At 41.7% G+C, this 16,194-nt stretch overlaps 1 protein-coding gene across 1 annotated transcript; it reads right to left on the reverse strand.

Annotated features, from left to right (window-relative positions):
- Positions 1-9,115: 9,115 nt before the first annotated feature.
- On the reverse strand, positions 9,116-13,708 carry LOC100193988 (uncharacterized). The gene is made up of 5 exons (NM_001139053.1): positions 13,330-13,708; positions 13,180-13,205; positions 10,786-10,875; positions 10,600-10,688; positions 9,116-9,446 (listed from the first exon to the last, which is right to left on the reverse strand). Exons 1-5 carry the CDS (start codon positions 13,452-13,454, stop codon positions 9,318-9,320), a joined length of 459 nt encoding a protein of 152 aa, NP_001132525.1. The 5' UTR covers positions 13,455-13,708; the 3' UTR covers positions 9,116-9,317.
- Between the last annotated feature and the right edge of the window lie 2,486 nt (positions 13,709-16,194).

Raw genomic sequence — 16,194 nt, forward strand, 5'->3', positions numbered from 1 at the left:
TGCCGATCTTAGAGATAAAAATGATATTCTTCATGCTAAGATTGTTGAACTTAATTCTTGCAAACCGTCTACATCTACTATTGAGCATGTATCTATTTGTACTAGATGTAGAAATATTGATGTTGATGCTATTCATGATCATATGGCTTTGATTAAACAACAAAATGATCATATAGCAAAACTAGATGCTAAAATTGCCGAGCACAACCTAGAGAACGAGAAATTTAAATTTGCTCGTAGCATGCTTTATAATGGGAGACGCCCTGGCATTAAGGATGGCATTGGCTTCCAAAGGGGAGACAATGTCAAAATTAATGCCCCTCCTAAGAACTTGTCTAACTTTGTTAAGGGCAAGGCTCCCATGCCTCAGGATAACAAGGGCTACATTTTGTACCCTGCCGGCTATCCTGAGAGCAAAATTAGGAGAATTCATTCTAGGAAGTCTCACTCTGGCCCTAATCATGCTTTTATGTATAAGGGTGAGACATCTAGCTCTAGGCAACCAACCCGTGCCAAGTTGCCTAGAAAGAAAACTCCTAATGCATCAAATGATCATGCCATTTCATTTAAAACTTTTGATGCTTCTTATGTGCTTACTAACAAATCCGGCAAGATAGTTGCCAAGTTTGTTGGGGGCAAACACAAGGGTTCCAAGACTTGTGTTTGGGTACCCAAAGTTCTTGTATCTAATGCCAAAGGACCCAAAACAGTTTGGGTACCTAAAGTCAAGAACTAAATTTGTTTTGTAGGTTTATGCATCCGGGGGCTCAAGTTGGATACTCGACAGTGGATGCACAAACCACATGACCGGGGAGAAAAGGATGTTCTCCTCATATGAGAAAAACAAAGATCCCCAACGAGCTATCACATTCGGAGATGGAAATCAAGGTTTGGTCAAAGGACTTGGTAAAATTGCTATATCTCCTGACCATTCTATTTCCAATGTTTTTCTTGTTGATTCTTTAGATTACAACTTGCTTTCTGTTTCCCAATTATGTCAAATGGGCTACAACTGTCTTTTTACTAATACAGGTGTCACTGTCTTTAGAAGAAGTGATGATTCAATAACATTTAAGGGTGTGTTAGAGGGTCAGCTATACTTAGTGGATTTTGATAGAGCTGAACTCGACACATGCTTAATTGCTAAGACTAACATGGGTTGGCTCTGGCACCGCCGACTAGCCCATGTTGGGATGAAGAATCTTCATAAGCTTCTAAAGGGAGAGCACATTTTAGGATTAACAAATGTTCATTTTGAGAAAGACAGGATTTGTAGCGCATGCCAGGCGGGGAAGCAAGTTGGAGTCCATCATCCACACAAGAACATCATGACGACCGACAGGCCGCTTGAGCTACTCCACATGGATCTATTCGGCCCGATTGCTTACATAAGCATCGGCGGGAGTAAGTATTGTCTTGTAATAGTGGATGATTATTCTCGCTTCACTTGGGTATTCTTTTTACAGGAAAAATCTCAAACTCAAGAGACCTTAAAAGGATTTTTGAGACGGGCTCAAAATGAGTTCGCCTTAAGGATTAAGAAAATAAGAAGCGACAACGGGACGGAGTTCAAGAACTCTCAAATTGAAGGCTTCCTTGAGGAGGAGGGCATCAAGCATGAGTTCTCCTCTCCCTACACGCCACAACAAAATGGTGTAGTGGAAAGGAAGAATCGAACTCTATTGGATATGGCAAGAACCATGCTTGATGAGTACAAGACACCGGACCGGTTTTGGGCCGAAGCGGTCAACACCGCCTGTTACGCCATCAACCGGTTATATCTTCACCGAATCCTCAAGAAGACATCATATGAACTCCTAACCGGTAAAAAGCCCAACATTTCATACTTTAGAGTTTTTGGTAGCAAATGCTTTATTCTTGTTAAAAGAGGTAGAAAATCTAAATTTGCTCCTAAAACTGTAGAAGGCTTTTTACTTGGTTATGACTCAAACACACGGGCATATAGGGTCTTTAACAAGTCCACTGGACTAGTTGAAGTCTCATGTGACGTTGTGTTTGATGAAACTAACGGCTCTCAAGTAGAGCAAGTTGATCTTGATGAGATAGGTGAAGAACAGGCTCCATGCACAGCGCTAAGGAACATGTCCATTGGGGATGTGTGTCCTAAGGAATCCGAAGAGCCCCCATATGCACAAGATCAACCATCCTCCTCCACGAAAGTTTCTCCACCAACTCAAAATGAGGATGAAGCTCAAGTTGATGAAGGGCAAAATCAAGAAGATGAGCCACCTCAAGATGATGGCAATGATCAAGGGGGAGATGCAATTGATCAAGAAAAGGAGGATGAGGAAGAACCAAGGCCACCACACCCAAGAGTCCACCAAGCAATCCAACGAGATCACCCCGTCGACACCATCCTCGGCGACATTCAAAAGGGGGTAACTACTCGATCTCGGGTTGCTCATTTTTGTGAACATTACTCTTTTGTTTCCTCTGTTGAGCCACACAGGGTAGAGGAAGCTCTCCAAGATTCGGATTGGGTGGTGGCAATGCAAGAGGAGCTCAACAACTTCACTAGAAATGAGGTATGGCATTTAGTTCCACGTCCTAACCAAAATGTTGTAGGAACCAAATGGGTCTTCTGCAACAAGCAAGACGAGCATGGTGTGGTGACAAGGAACAAAGCTCGACTTGTGGCCAAAGGATACTCCCAAGTCGAAGGTTTGGATTTCGGTGAAACCTATGCACCCGTAGCTAGGCTTGAGTCAATTCGCATATTATTGGCCTATGCTACTTACCATGGCTTTAAGCTCTATCAAATGGACGTGAAAAGTGCCTTCCTCAACGGACCAATCAAGGAAGAAGTCTATGTTGAGCAACCTCCCGGCTTTGAAGACAGTGAGTATCCTAACCATGTTTATAGGCTCTCTAAGGCGCTTTATGGGCTCAAGCAAGCCCCAAGAGCATGGTATGAATGCCTAAGAGATTTCCTTATTGCCAATGGCTTCAAAGTCGGCAAGGCCGATCCTACACTCTTTACTAAAACTCTTGAAAATGACTTGTTTGTATGCCAAATTTATGTTGATGATATTATATTTGGGTCTACTAACGAGTCTACATGTGAAGAGTTTAGTAGGATCATGACACAGAAATTCGAGATGTCAATGATGGGGGAGTTGAAGTATTTTCTAGGATTCCAAGTCAAGCAACTCCAAGAGGGCACCTTCATTAGCCAAACGAAGTACACTCAAGACATTCTTGCTAAGTTTGGGATGAAGGATGCCAAACCCATCAAGACACCCATGGGAACTAATGGGCATCTCGACCTCGACACGGGAGGTAAGTCCGTAGATCAAAAGGTATACCGGTCGATGATTGGTTCATTGCTTTATTTATGTGCATCTCGACCGGACATTATGCTTTCCGTTTGCATGTGTGCAAGATTCCAATCCGACCCTAAGGAATCCCACCTTACGGCCATAAAATGAATCTTGAGATATTTGGCTTACACACCTAAGTTTGGGCTTTGGTACCCTCGGGGATCCACATTTGATTTGATTGGTTATTCGGATGCCGATTGGGCGGGGTGCAAAATTAATAGGAAGAGCACATCGGGGACTTGTCAGTTCTTGGGAAGATCCTTGGTGTCTTGGGCTTCAAAGAAGCAAAATTCGGTCGCTCTTTCCACCGCCGAAGCCGAGTACATTGCCGCAGGTCATTGTTGCGCGCAATTGCTTTGGATGAGGCAAACCCTGCGGGACTACGGTTACAAATTAACCAAAGTCCCTTTGCTATGTGATAATGAGAGTGCAATCAAAATGGCCGACAATCCCGTCGAGCATAGCCGCACTAAGCACATAGCCATTCGGTATCATTTTCTTAGGGATCACCAACAAAAGGGAGATATCGAGATTTCTTATATTAACACTAAAGATCAATTAGCCGATATCTTTACCAAGCCACTTGATGAACAATCTTTTACCAGACTTAGGCATGAGCTCAATATTCTTGATTCTAGAAATTTCTTTTGCTAGCTTGCACACATAGCTCATAAATGTACCTTTGATCATGTCTCTCTCATATGCTATGACTAATGTGTTTTTCAAGTGTATTTCAAACCAAGTCATAGGTATATTGAAAGGGAATTGGAGTCTTCGGCGAAGACAAAGGCTTCCACTCCGTAACTCATACTTCGCCATAACTCCAAGCAACTCTCTATCCTTTGGGGAGAAATGAGCATCAAAGAAAAGGACCGGACTTCGTCTTTGGTATAATCTTAACTCATTTATTTATGACCAAAGGGGAAGATAGCACCTCAAGGGCTCTAATGATTCCGTTTTTGGCGATTCATGCCAAAAAGGGGGAGAAATGAGCCCAAAGCAAAAGGACCGCACCACCAAATTCAAAAACTTAGTGTTTTCCAAAAGTATTTATCATTTGGTATCCTATTGTGTTCAAAAGGGGGAGAAAGTAGTATTTCAAAAATGGTATATCAAAACCCTCTTGAACACTAAGAGGTGGATCTCTTTTAGGGGGAGTTTTTGTTAAGTCAAAAGAAAAGCATTTGAAACAGGGGGAGAAAATTTCAAATCTTGAAAATGCTTTACAAACTCTTATTCATTTACCTTTGACTATTTGCAAAAGAACTTTGAAAAGGATTTACAAAAGAATTTGCAAAAACAAAACTCGTGGTGCAAACGTGGTCCAAAATGCTAAATAGAGAAAGGAACATTCCATGCATATCTTGTAAGTAGTTATATTGGCTCAATTCTAAGCAACCTTTACACTTACATTATGCAAACTAGTTCAATTATGCACTTCTATATTTGCTTTGGTTTGTGTTGGCATCAATCACCAAAAAGGGGGAGATTGAAAGGGAATTAGGCTTACACCTAGTTCCTAAATAATTTTGGTGGTTGAATTGCCCAACACAAATAATTGGACTAACTAGTTTGCCCAAGTGTGTAGATTATACAGGTGTAAAAGGTTCACCCTCAGCCAATAAAAAGACCAAGTTTTGGATTCAATAAAGGAGCAAAGGGGCAACCGAAGGCACCCCTGGTCTGGCGCACCGGACTGTCCGGTGTGCCACCGGACAGTGAACAGTACCTGTCCGGTGCACCAGGGGACTCAGACTCAAACTCTTCACCTTCGGGAATTCCAGGGGCGACTCGGCTAAAATTCACCGGACTGTCCGGTGTACACCGGACAGTGTCCGGTGCGCCAAAGAAGGTCGGCCCCAGGAACTCGCCAGCTTCGGGAAATGCCAACGGCTCGTCCGCTATAATTCACCGGACTGTCCGGTGTGCACCGGACTGTCCGGTGCGACTCCGGGGCAACGGTCGTCTCCGCGCCAACGGCTCTCTGCCGCGCATTTAATGCGCCGTCTGCGCGCGCAGAAGTCAGAATCGCCCATGCTGGCACACCGGACATCAAACAGTACCTGTCCGGTGTGCACCGGACACCCAGGCGGGCCCACAAGTCAGAAGCTCCAACGGTCAGAATCCAACGGCAGTGATGACGTGGCAGGGGCACCGGACTGTCCGGTGTGCACCGGACTGTCCGGTGCGCCATCGAACAGACAGCTCCACCAACGGCCACATTTGGTGGTTGGGGCTATAAATACCCCAACCACCCCACCATTCATTGCATCCAAGTTTTCCACTTCTCAATTACTACAAGAGCTCTAGCATTCAATTCTAGACACACCAAAGAGACCAAATCCTCTCCAATTCAACACAAAGCCCTAGTGACTAGTGAGAGTGATTTGCCGTGTTCATTTGAGCTCTTGCGCTTGGATTGCTTCTTTTCTTTCTCACTTGTTCTTGAGATCACAACTCCATTGTAATCAAGGCAAGAGGCACCAATTGTGTGGTGGCCCTTGCGGGGAAGTTTTGTTCCCGGCTTTGATTTGAGAAGAGAAGCTCACTCGGTCCGAGGGACCGTTTGAGAGAGGGAAGGGTTGAAAGAGACCCGGCCTTTGTGGCCTCCTCAACGGGGAGTAGGTTTGCAAGAACCGAACCTCGGTAAAACAAATCTCCGTGTCTCACTTGCCTTTTCGCTTGGGATTTGTTTTGCGCCCTCTCTTGCGGACTCGTTTATTATTACTAACACTAACCCCGGCTTGTAGTTGTGTTTATATTTGTAAATTTCAGTTTCGCCCTATTCACCCCCCCTCTAGGCGACTATCAGTCTCCTATCTAGAGTTCTTGGACTCGGTCGTCATTGATTTTTGGAAAATCTAATATGAGGAGGACTCTACAAGTACAAATATAACAAAGATGCTATTAAAATAGAAGAGATATGTTTGAGTCCTAAATAAATAGAACAATATCCTAACATATGAGACATTGTCCTGAGCAGATAGGACATTATTTTAATGGATAAGGAGAGTTAGGTTCTCATAGGAATATGTTATCATATTAGATTTGTCATGTAATCTTCCCTTGAACTATACAAGGAGAGGTGGGAGCCGCTTGAAAGAAAAATATGCATTTGTGTCATTTCTATAGAATGTTTTACTGATTAATGTCCAAACACAGTAAAGTAATATGGACTAACATAGTTGTTAATTGTGTATATAAGAACCAGAAAAGAATTTGCACGCACTCTACAATCTTAATTAATTGTGTGTTTCCTACTCATGGTTATCTAATTATTGGTAATATTCCAATAACTTTGAGACAGAGTGCTCTATCAGACCAATTTGTACCAGTTAATTAATTTTATCTGTAATTTGTACAAGTCCATAATACTTTCAAGCTTCTATCTTCATCTGTATTAATTTGTTTGATATTATTGAATATCAGTAATGGATTAGAACGATTTCAATAAGAATTGATTATATAATTTGTTTTTATTGATAAAATATTATTTTAAGAATTTAATCCTAACAGTTCTTATGATTTCTCTTTTCAAAAAATAGAAAAGAAAAAAATGATTGGTAGTTGTGATAGTTGAGAGGAAATATATATTTTATTGGGATGGTGGGATGTAGAGAGATGATAAGGGGAATCGCTGTCGGAGAGAGAAATCTTGGTAACGTGTCGTGTTAGTTGGATGTATGGGGGGAATTTATAGGAAATCCCTGTTGTGTCCATCCACTTCAACTCCAAACCGAATCCCCTACAGTCTGATTTCTCGTTACCGGAACAAATTAAAAACATATTTCCAACTGATTTTTAAATTCGTCTAAAATTAAAAAAAAGATAATAAAAAATAAAACAAGTAAAACAGCAAAAAAAATCGGTAAAATACAACAAAACCGGTAAAAACAGTGGTTCCTAACCGAGAATCCAAGAACAGTTTTATTTGAATTTAAAATGCAAACTAGTGCGCAGATTTAAAAACCAAGAAAAATCGGTTTCTTGATCGAGAAACACGGTTTCTCATCGGGATTAAATAATCGTTCGGTCGGCAAGCGGTTTACCGTTTTCGATGAATAATGGTTTTTAGTTTAAAATCGGTTTGGTTAACCCTGGTCGCACTCGGCACACGGGCATGGCCGGCCAGAGCCGGGCAGCTGGTGGGGTCGCCGGGATCTGCAACGGGAGGCACATCACACGCTGGGAATTGCTGGATTAGGATGAGCGCCTGCTGTCAGTGAACAGTGATTGACTGCTTCCCGTCTCTGATCGAGCAGCTGTCTGATTCCTTCTCTCGTTCCTCTGAGCCACCAGTACTGTCTAATAATAATCATTTTTTCGTCCGATTACTTCTGCACGTGCAGCCTATGATGCCTGTCTACTAGCTTGCCCGCTTGACTATGGCTATGTATGTACTGTAGTGCTCGTACATACACGAGTGTCTCTGACCTACAGAGCATCGGAAACTTGCTTAGTGACTGAATTGGATCCGGGCCAGAGCAAGTCTTAAAATAGAGGTCTTTATTTTATAATATACTTTGCTGATAAATTCCCAAACATGTATAAAATTGTTCATCTCAAATAAAAAAGCCTATATACTATGTGGTCACATTAAAATTTTCTTGTAACATGCTTGATGTGAAGTCCTTGATGATGACATCCATACCAATTTTATCCAATATTATCTCCTTGATACATAAAGTAACCAAACTATTTAGCGTTTCTTGCGACTTCAAACTTTGGAAGCTGATGCAACAGTCACAGGCACAATCACAGACCACACATCGCAAACTCGTTTGAAGCAATATGCTAATGAATGGTGCCACGCGGAAACCGCTAGACGTCGGGAGACGAGAAATACGTGAATCGTTGTGTCGGCTGTGTGAGCCCAACGCTCCGAAACAGTTATTTGTTGCAAAGATCGCATGAGAGTTGGCACTAAATAGTGAATATATATACTCCCTCCGTTTCTTTTTATTTGTCGCTGGATAGTGTAATTTTGCACTATCCAGCGACAAATAAAAAGAAACGGAGGGAGTAGTAATTATTAATATATGTTGCTGACCTGGCCTACTGATCTAAATGCTTCAACGAATTATTAAGATGCATTCACTACTGTGTTGCGAGGTGATCCTGGTCCAATGGTTTTCTCTTAAAACTTTCTCACGAAGAAAGTGGATAGACGATACAGTAAGAAAGTGAATCACACACAACCATTTGTAAATTTGAATACAAATATAAATTTTTTTAACTTTTTTTTGTTGCAGGGAACAAATGATGTATGAAATAAGTTATGCAAAAGTTCAGTTTTATTTGTAATAACGTGATTGATAACATAAAAACATATTAGCATCAAATTTTGTCTTTCTAAAATATTAAATATATCCAAACAATTTGGATAGCCACTTTATCCATAGCGCTCAACTAAAAATTGTCTTCTCCCCATGGTGATAGTGCACAGACCAGTGTGCATTGTACCAATGTAGAGTTCTTTTTTTGGCTATTTTGCTTTAGCATCACGTCCCTATCTACGAGTACAATAATGGTAATGACGTACCAGGCATAAGGCATTGCCTTGTACGGTCTGAATTTCGTGATCACGTACAACTGCTAAAGCTTTCATTCATGACTTACCAGTTACCAGAAGCACAGAAACAGGATGAACAGCCTCCACAGGAGAGCACCTCGTGAGAGGCCGTTCGTGCAGCGAGAAAGGAGGATGCGGTTTCTGCAAACCTAGCAACAACTTGACTTGCTATATCTTTTGCATACACACCAATATCCAAGTTCATGAAACCGTTCACCACTATATTAGGAAAACCGGCAGGCAGCAATACAACAGGGGACTGAACCACAAGAACACAACGATACCTGGGGATTTTTAACGGTTAAGTCAATAAAACAGACCTAGGAACCTAGGAAAGGTGGATGCTTATCTGCACCATCTGGTGAAGCCAATAAAGTTTTAATCGGCTGTCCAGCTCTAAAGTTTTAATCAGCTGTCCAGCTCTGCTCCACAACCTCACGAACTTTGCGGTTGTACTCACGCTTGTTCTCGCTGAACATTCTGGCTGCTTCAGAGTTGGCAGGAGAATTTGGGTTTGGGTCACACAGCAGGGACTGCAAAGAGAAGACAACAACAAATTAGTACGGCATTTGGTACATTGGAGAAGAGTACGGATGACCCAAATCCACCTTTTGGAACTGGTGTGGCCAATACAAATAAAAATTCACAAAACAGCCATAGAATGGATACGAGGTCCTACTTGCATACTAGGATCGAACAATCGAAAGCATTTGAATTGCTAGATACTTTTTTCACAAAATTAAAGCACGTGTTTCATTAAGAGGAAAGGATTCGAACCGTCAAGGATGGCGAGGAGCGGTCCTAGACCTCCTACACAGACCATGACGTATTGTACCATGAGAGAAGCACAGAGGTCAACCCGCTTCAAATATGGAACATGGATTCTGGCAATGCAACGGAGTTGGGTCCTCATATCGATCCGAATGAATCAGTCTTTCTACAGAGGTCAATCTTTGCCTATTAGGCAAGAGGATAGCAAGTTCGAAATTCTGTCTCGGTAGGACATGGATTTCTATTACTATGAAATTCATAAATTAGTTAATGGGGGGGCTACCATTATCCTTTTTCTTGTATGTGTTCCTAAGAGAAGGAATTTGTCCATTTCATGTTTCGAGGTCTCAAAAAAAAGGGCATGGAAACAGATAGAAACTCTTGAATGGAAATTCACATTGCTGGGTACTTATTGGAGGCATGTTACCCATGTGGACATATACCGGTGGTTTGGTCAACAATTTCAATTGCAGAATCAATAAAATATACTCCCTGCTTTCCAAAATTGTAAGCCATTCTGGCTTTTCCAGATACATATCTTTTACTATGCATTTAGACATGATGTATATCTAGGTGCCTAGCAAAACCTACTTGCACAGAAAGTCAGAACGGCTTACAATTTGGAATGGATTAGATGGCTTGTGACCAACCTTTCTCTAGTGACATCAGGTAAACGAGGGAAACCATTTCTTTCTTCCACTGTTCGTATGGAACTGGAGTATTTATTCCAAAACTATATGGCAATTGAAATTATAACAATGCCAATTCAGTTAGGTGGGACCAAATGCATGAGCTTTCAGCTTTCTACTGGATACAAATACAATAATCCATTACAGCAATACAATAGACAGGCAGTGATCGAACAAAATGGGGTTATTTCAACATGATAGGTTGAGTGACAAATATGAGCAATACCTGAATAGAGGTCAATATTGCCGCAACATCGTATATAGGACTCCACTGGTTTTGTAGGATGTCCAAACAGATGCTTCCATCCGCATAAACTGGAAAAAAAGAATTGGTATTAAACCACTTATTGTCAATGTACTCAGGTGCCAATATGAGAATAATTTAGTTCCTTAACATCTAAAGAGAACATACTGTTTGGGTGAAACATCCTCGAAACAAACCGAACAGTCGGAGGTTTGTTGGGGTAATCTTCTGTAAATTGCAGAGTCAGCTTGAACGTGCCTACAAGTGTAAACTTGACATATGTTAGCAAACTGACAGTTAAAATCAGAAAGCAGACGGTTTGTTCTGCTGCCAATAAAAGACACTGAGGTGAACCACGTCTAATGGTATAGCATACCGCAAACTATATTATGGTTGATGTTCACCTATATCATAGAGAAGTCCCAAATAAGTGATTGAACTAAGCTAGTCGATTGTGGCATTAACAAACCAAATCAAAGTATATGTACAATGGATGGAATATGCTGAAAGATGTAGTCAGAAAACAACAATACAAATCATATAAGAGAAAAAAAGAGTTTTAGTCCTTCAGGCGATAGAAGGTTGATTTTTTTTCTGTCAACAGATGTTTTTTAGTACCAAAATACTTCCACTGAGGAAGGGTCTCATGCTCTCCTGAACCACATGGTACTTAAGTTTCATTTATCAATCACAAAAGGTTTCTCTAACTTCCATCTGACGGTGCTTGAATTGTGATACACGTAATTCTAATGAGTTGAATCAACCAAATAAAGGTTAACACATTCATGCCAATACAATTGGAGTAACCTGGTAAAGTGGTACTGAATAATTGAAGCCATGGCCCATGGCCATTGACTAGCTAGTAGCTAATAAAACCGTATCCAGCAGGTTACTCATATGGTCACCTAAAACATTGTTTTCCAATGTAGATTGTGGACTGCACCGTTCGTAGAGTGGAGTTCAAATAGGAGATAGGATGAGAGATATGATGGGTAAGCTGCCGGAGATAGTCTAATGATTTACAGTAGGTGCAGGGCTACATGGTGTAGTCTGTCCTCGTTAGCTATTGTGGAAGTCAATATCTCAGATATTCAATTTACAAACATAAGTTCTATAATCTTGCTTTGTTATTGGCTATATAATGAAGGACAGGCATACATAATCCCAAGTGATATGATGTCTGTTCTTTTATTGGCTGTATAATGAAGGACACAAGTTGTACCAATGTGCTTGGCCAAAATGTACATATCCACAGTTGACTAGATCATTTTCATGCCAATCAGGTATCCTTTCCTTTAGCAGCTTGTGACAACCCTTACCATTAAGAAGAAAACACAAACCATCGCAGATCAAGCTCTTTACTTTATTGGTAAATGGTACATAAGAGATGACATGAGGAAAACATGCAAATGAAGCAGTGAAGCACGAACCCTACATAGGCAGCTTAGAGGTTGTAGTTCATTTACATTTGTTTGCATGCTACCGCACTCAATTATTGAAGCCTGTGTCATTGTACAAAAGTACAAAATGACAGGAACTATGGAACCATGTGGAGGAGCTCAGTAACTTAATTAAGGACAGAGATGTACCGATATGGTTGGCTAAAATGCACATACCCAGAGTTGACCAAACAATATGCCAATCAGACACGCTTCCCTTTGGTGGCTTGTGACAACCATTAGCATTTAAAGAACAAAATAAAGGCGTTACGGATCAAGCTTTTTACTTACTTGGTAAATGGTATAAAAGAGATGACACGACTGTAAGGCTCCTATATCAGAAAAGCATGCAAATAAATGCAAGGTTCCTAAGCAGGCAGCTTGTTTTTAAGCTCTTAGGGGTAAATATCCGTAGTTCATATCCATTTATTTGCATTTACACTTCAAGGTTCCAAATCAAATCAGAAATATGGCACCTATTGCAAGCAATTATTGAAGACCATGTTGATGCCGAAAACGATAAGACTTATGGAAACAGGGGGAGTGTCTCGGTAACTCGATTTACAATTCTAACTTCCCAAGTGCTATGATGTTTGTGTTTTATTGGCTGCATAAGGAAGACAATAAGACATAGATGTAGCAATACGCTTCGCAAAACACACATACTCAGAGTTTAACTATTAACAACTTTCATGCCAATCAGACATGCCTTTTTCCTTTTGGTAGCTTGTGACAACCGTTAGTATTAATAGAGAACAAAAGAAGGCATTACAGATCAAGCTCTTTACTTTTTTGGTAAACGGTACATAAGAGATGAAACAACTGCAACATCAGGAGAGCATGCAAATGAAGCACGGATTCTATGTAGGCAGCTTGTTCTTAAGCTCGTAGAGGTCAATATTCGCAGTCTGTTTACATTTGTTTGCGTCTATGCTTTGAGATGCAAATCAAACAAGGAATATGGGGGTCTATCATGCACAATTATTGAACAGTCGGCATATAAGGTGGAATTCAGTATTTCAGTCAACCAATCACCAACTAACGAAATTGGCAGTACCCAAAGTGCAGAAGCCAGCTATTGAGCAATTACAGATCGAGGCAAACTAAATCGGATGGGTCTCACCTCCGTCCCACGGCGTGTCATCCGGCCTGCAGAATCGCAACAAACGACAATAGCAAAAGCACAGTCAGCACCGTAAGTATTGCAGCCTCGCACCTCATCAGATCCTTAGGCTAGCTAACCTAACATCACAGAAATAGGCGGCCTGATTACCCGAATATGACGGCGTTCCAGAGCATGATGTTGTTGTCGTGCGGCGCGCCGCTGATGCCGGCGGGCGGGTCCTGCTGCAACCGCTTGAAGTCCCGCATCAGGCGCTTCCTCGCCGGCGTCGACATCTCCGCCTCCCAGTCCCAGACCCTAGCTCAGTCCCCGATCTCTGGTCCTGCAGGCCGCAGGCCGCAGCACGCACGCCTCCGCTCCCTGGTTCTCCCGTCTCCCTCCCTCCCCTCCTGACCTGGTACGAGACGCGAGAGGAGAAGCTTCGGAGCGAGAAACGGGCAGGTGGATGTGGGGGAGGACGGAGCCGAGCGCCCGAGCCTGGTCCCCGGGTGCGAAAACGACGCGGCGCGAGCGGCGTGACGTGACGTGCCCCCTTCAGGCCTTCACCCGAGCGGCCGTGATCGCGTTACCTCCAAGCGCGCGTCGCCTCCTGAGTCTGATGGTGCGGTGGTGTGGGTCCTGGCGTTGGCAAAAGGTCGCCTATCGCGGTCATTTTTCGTGCCTGCACTAACCTAACTGTAGCGCTTCCCTAAAACTGTACGATCTTTCCTAATTTTTTCTTTTTATATCTCATTTTATGCCCGTCATTAAAATTACGCTCTTTTTATTCTCCCTCTTACAGTGATTCCCCCTAAATTATCCCTATACTACACTACCATTTTTTCTTACTTAATAAGCACCGTTGGATACGACAATCGAGAGAAGAGGGCCGGTTGTCGTGCCTCCTCATGTGGCGGTTCAGTGTGCCACCTCTCGCACTATAGCAAATTTAGAGGTGAACGGTGCGGTATTTAATATAGTCTTTATAGTCGTTACATGCGCTATAATTCTAACGTAGAGGTGAGCGTTGTGTATAGTCTAAATTCACCCCTATACTTGCTACAGAGAAGATTCTCACTCACTTCTATATTTTTGGCTCGTACAACAGTTCTCAATATATCACTCCTATAACACACAGTCCTAATATAATATACATTTCCTCTCAACCATCACAACAACGCTTTTTTTGTATTTTGTTTTTCTATAACCGACATATTTAATCGACGGTTTAATTTCGTAATTGAATAAATTAAAAACAAAAGTTAATTAATGTGACAAAATATTAGCGGAATAGTATTTATGATTTAGTTAATCTCTACGTAGGATATGATACAATAATAGTAGTCTGTATCGTCCACAACAACACAACAATATGAATCTTCTCTAGTAGGTCGTCATTGTTTCCGACTGAAATCGTTGGCGAATCCATCTGCTTCAACAGGTGTGTCGTGTCTTCCTCCACAAGCTTTGCCTCCATCCACATGTATATACCATGATAGGGTATCCCATTTGAGCACATCTCTCCCACGTCCTTCACTCAAGCATCATTTGTCATCCATCGCACCGTTATGTTTTGTAGCTCATCATGTTTCCTTTCCACCACCTTTTTGGGAGTAACTTACCCGTAATTGATGATGAGGACCCACAAGATTTAGTGGCTTTGTCTGAGGTGGTTTGTCATCGTCGTTGGGAGGACCCATCACATGGTATGGGTCTTTCAGTTCCACGAGCTATCATACCATCGATGAATGTCCCATCCTTGCACACTACTTCGGTTCGAACCTAATATTCGGACCGTACATATACATATCTTGCAAGGTCGCCTTCATTATGCTTTGTTCGAGTTTATGTATTTAGACAAGTTTCTTATCCATAGGTTTATGATGCGTCACCATGTTTTTGAACGGATCCTATACACAAGCCAACAATTCGATGTTTACTTCAGTAGCCGCGCGCGGACTGTAGTGGACTTGTTGGCCTTGGTCCTCATCAAAAGCTATGTGCCACCTTCTCCATACTAGCTTACGGTTTGCAGAGCGATGTTGTCGACGAGTACATATATATAGGCGAGTCTACCGTCAGGGAATGCCTTGTTCGATTTTGTCGCACACTGATAGCTATATTTGAGTCTTGCTACATAGGTTCCCCAAACAAGCTGACATTGCTCGACTTCAGCATATCAATGAGTGGTTGGTGTCATTGCTTTTGTCTGGCATTCCATGTTATGCAACAAAGATCACAAATTTAGCATCGAGAACAAACATTCAATTGTTTTTAAAGGGTGAAAGCAGATCACACATGAAAATTGTGTTGAAACTTGCATAACGGAAAATAGGTTGCAAATACTAGGTCCACGAACAATAATATATTGAAGATACATAAGTTGCAGTACACAAATAATTATTTGGTCCATGCATAAGTGCCGAAACCTACGACAAGAGCAGACAGGCAACATAACTCAGTCACAAGGCATAATACAACACTACATAAGAAAATTCTTATGAAGGGACCAGTGTGGCATATTACGTGTCAGGTTTGATCGTTTACCACAACCAAGATGCTAAATGAGGAGTACCATGATCACAATCAACAATTTCTTTGATCGAGAAGATCTAGGTTAGAATACAAATTGTATGACAACTTATTAGTTGATGTTTGCAACAAATGGGATGCTTGAAATTTTGGAATATTGTGACGCTCCTTCGTTTCAACCTGAGTATTACTCATTTGTTTGCCATGGGTGTCACATATATTTTGCCTGAAACGTTACTACTGATTTTCGTAGTTCGAGCGGTCTGTACACAAGTTGAAGAATGCAACGAAAATTGAGAAAGGATGGTAGTTATGGTAGCTGGAAGAAAAATGATATTTATGATATGAGTGGTATTTAGGGGGATGAAATAGAGGGACCGTTGCAGCCTGCAGGTGATAGTGAAAGAGGGGAAGAGATAATGTTGATATGGAGAGAATGTGGGATAGTGCTGAAATAAATTTAGGTGGTGTTTGGTTTGCCCAAATATAACGTAAATGGATTAT

This window comes from Zea mays, chromosome 5 (genome assembly GCF_902167145.1).
Source record: "Zea mays cultivar B73 chromosome 5, Zm-B73-REFERENCE-NAM-5.0, whole genome shotgun sequence".
NCBI lineage: Eukaryota > Viridiplantae > Streptophyta > Magnoliopsida > Poales > Poaceae > Zea > Zea mays.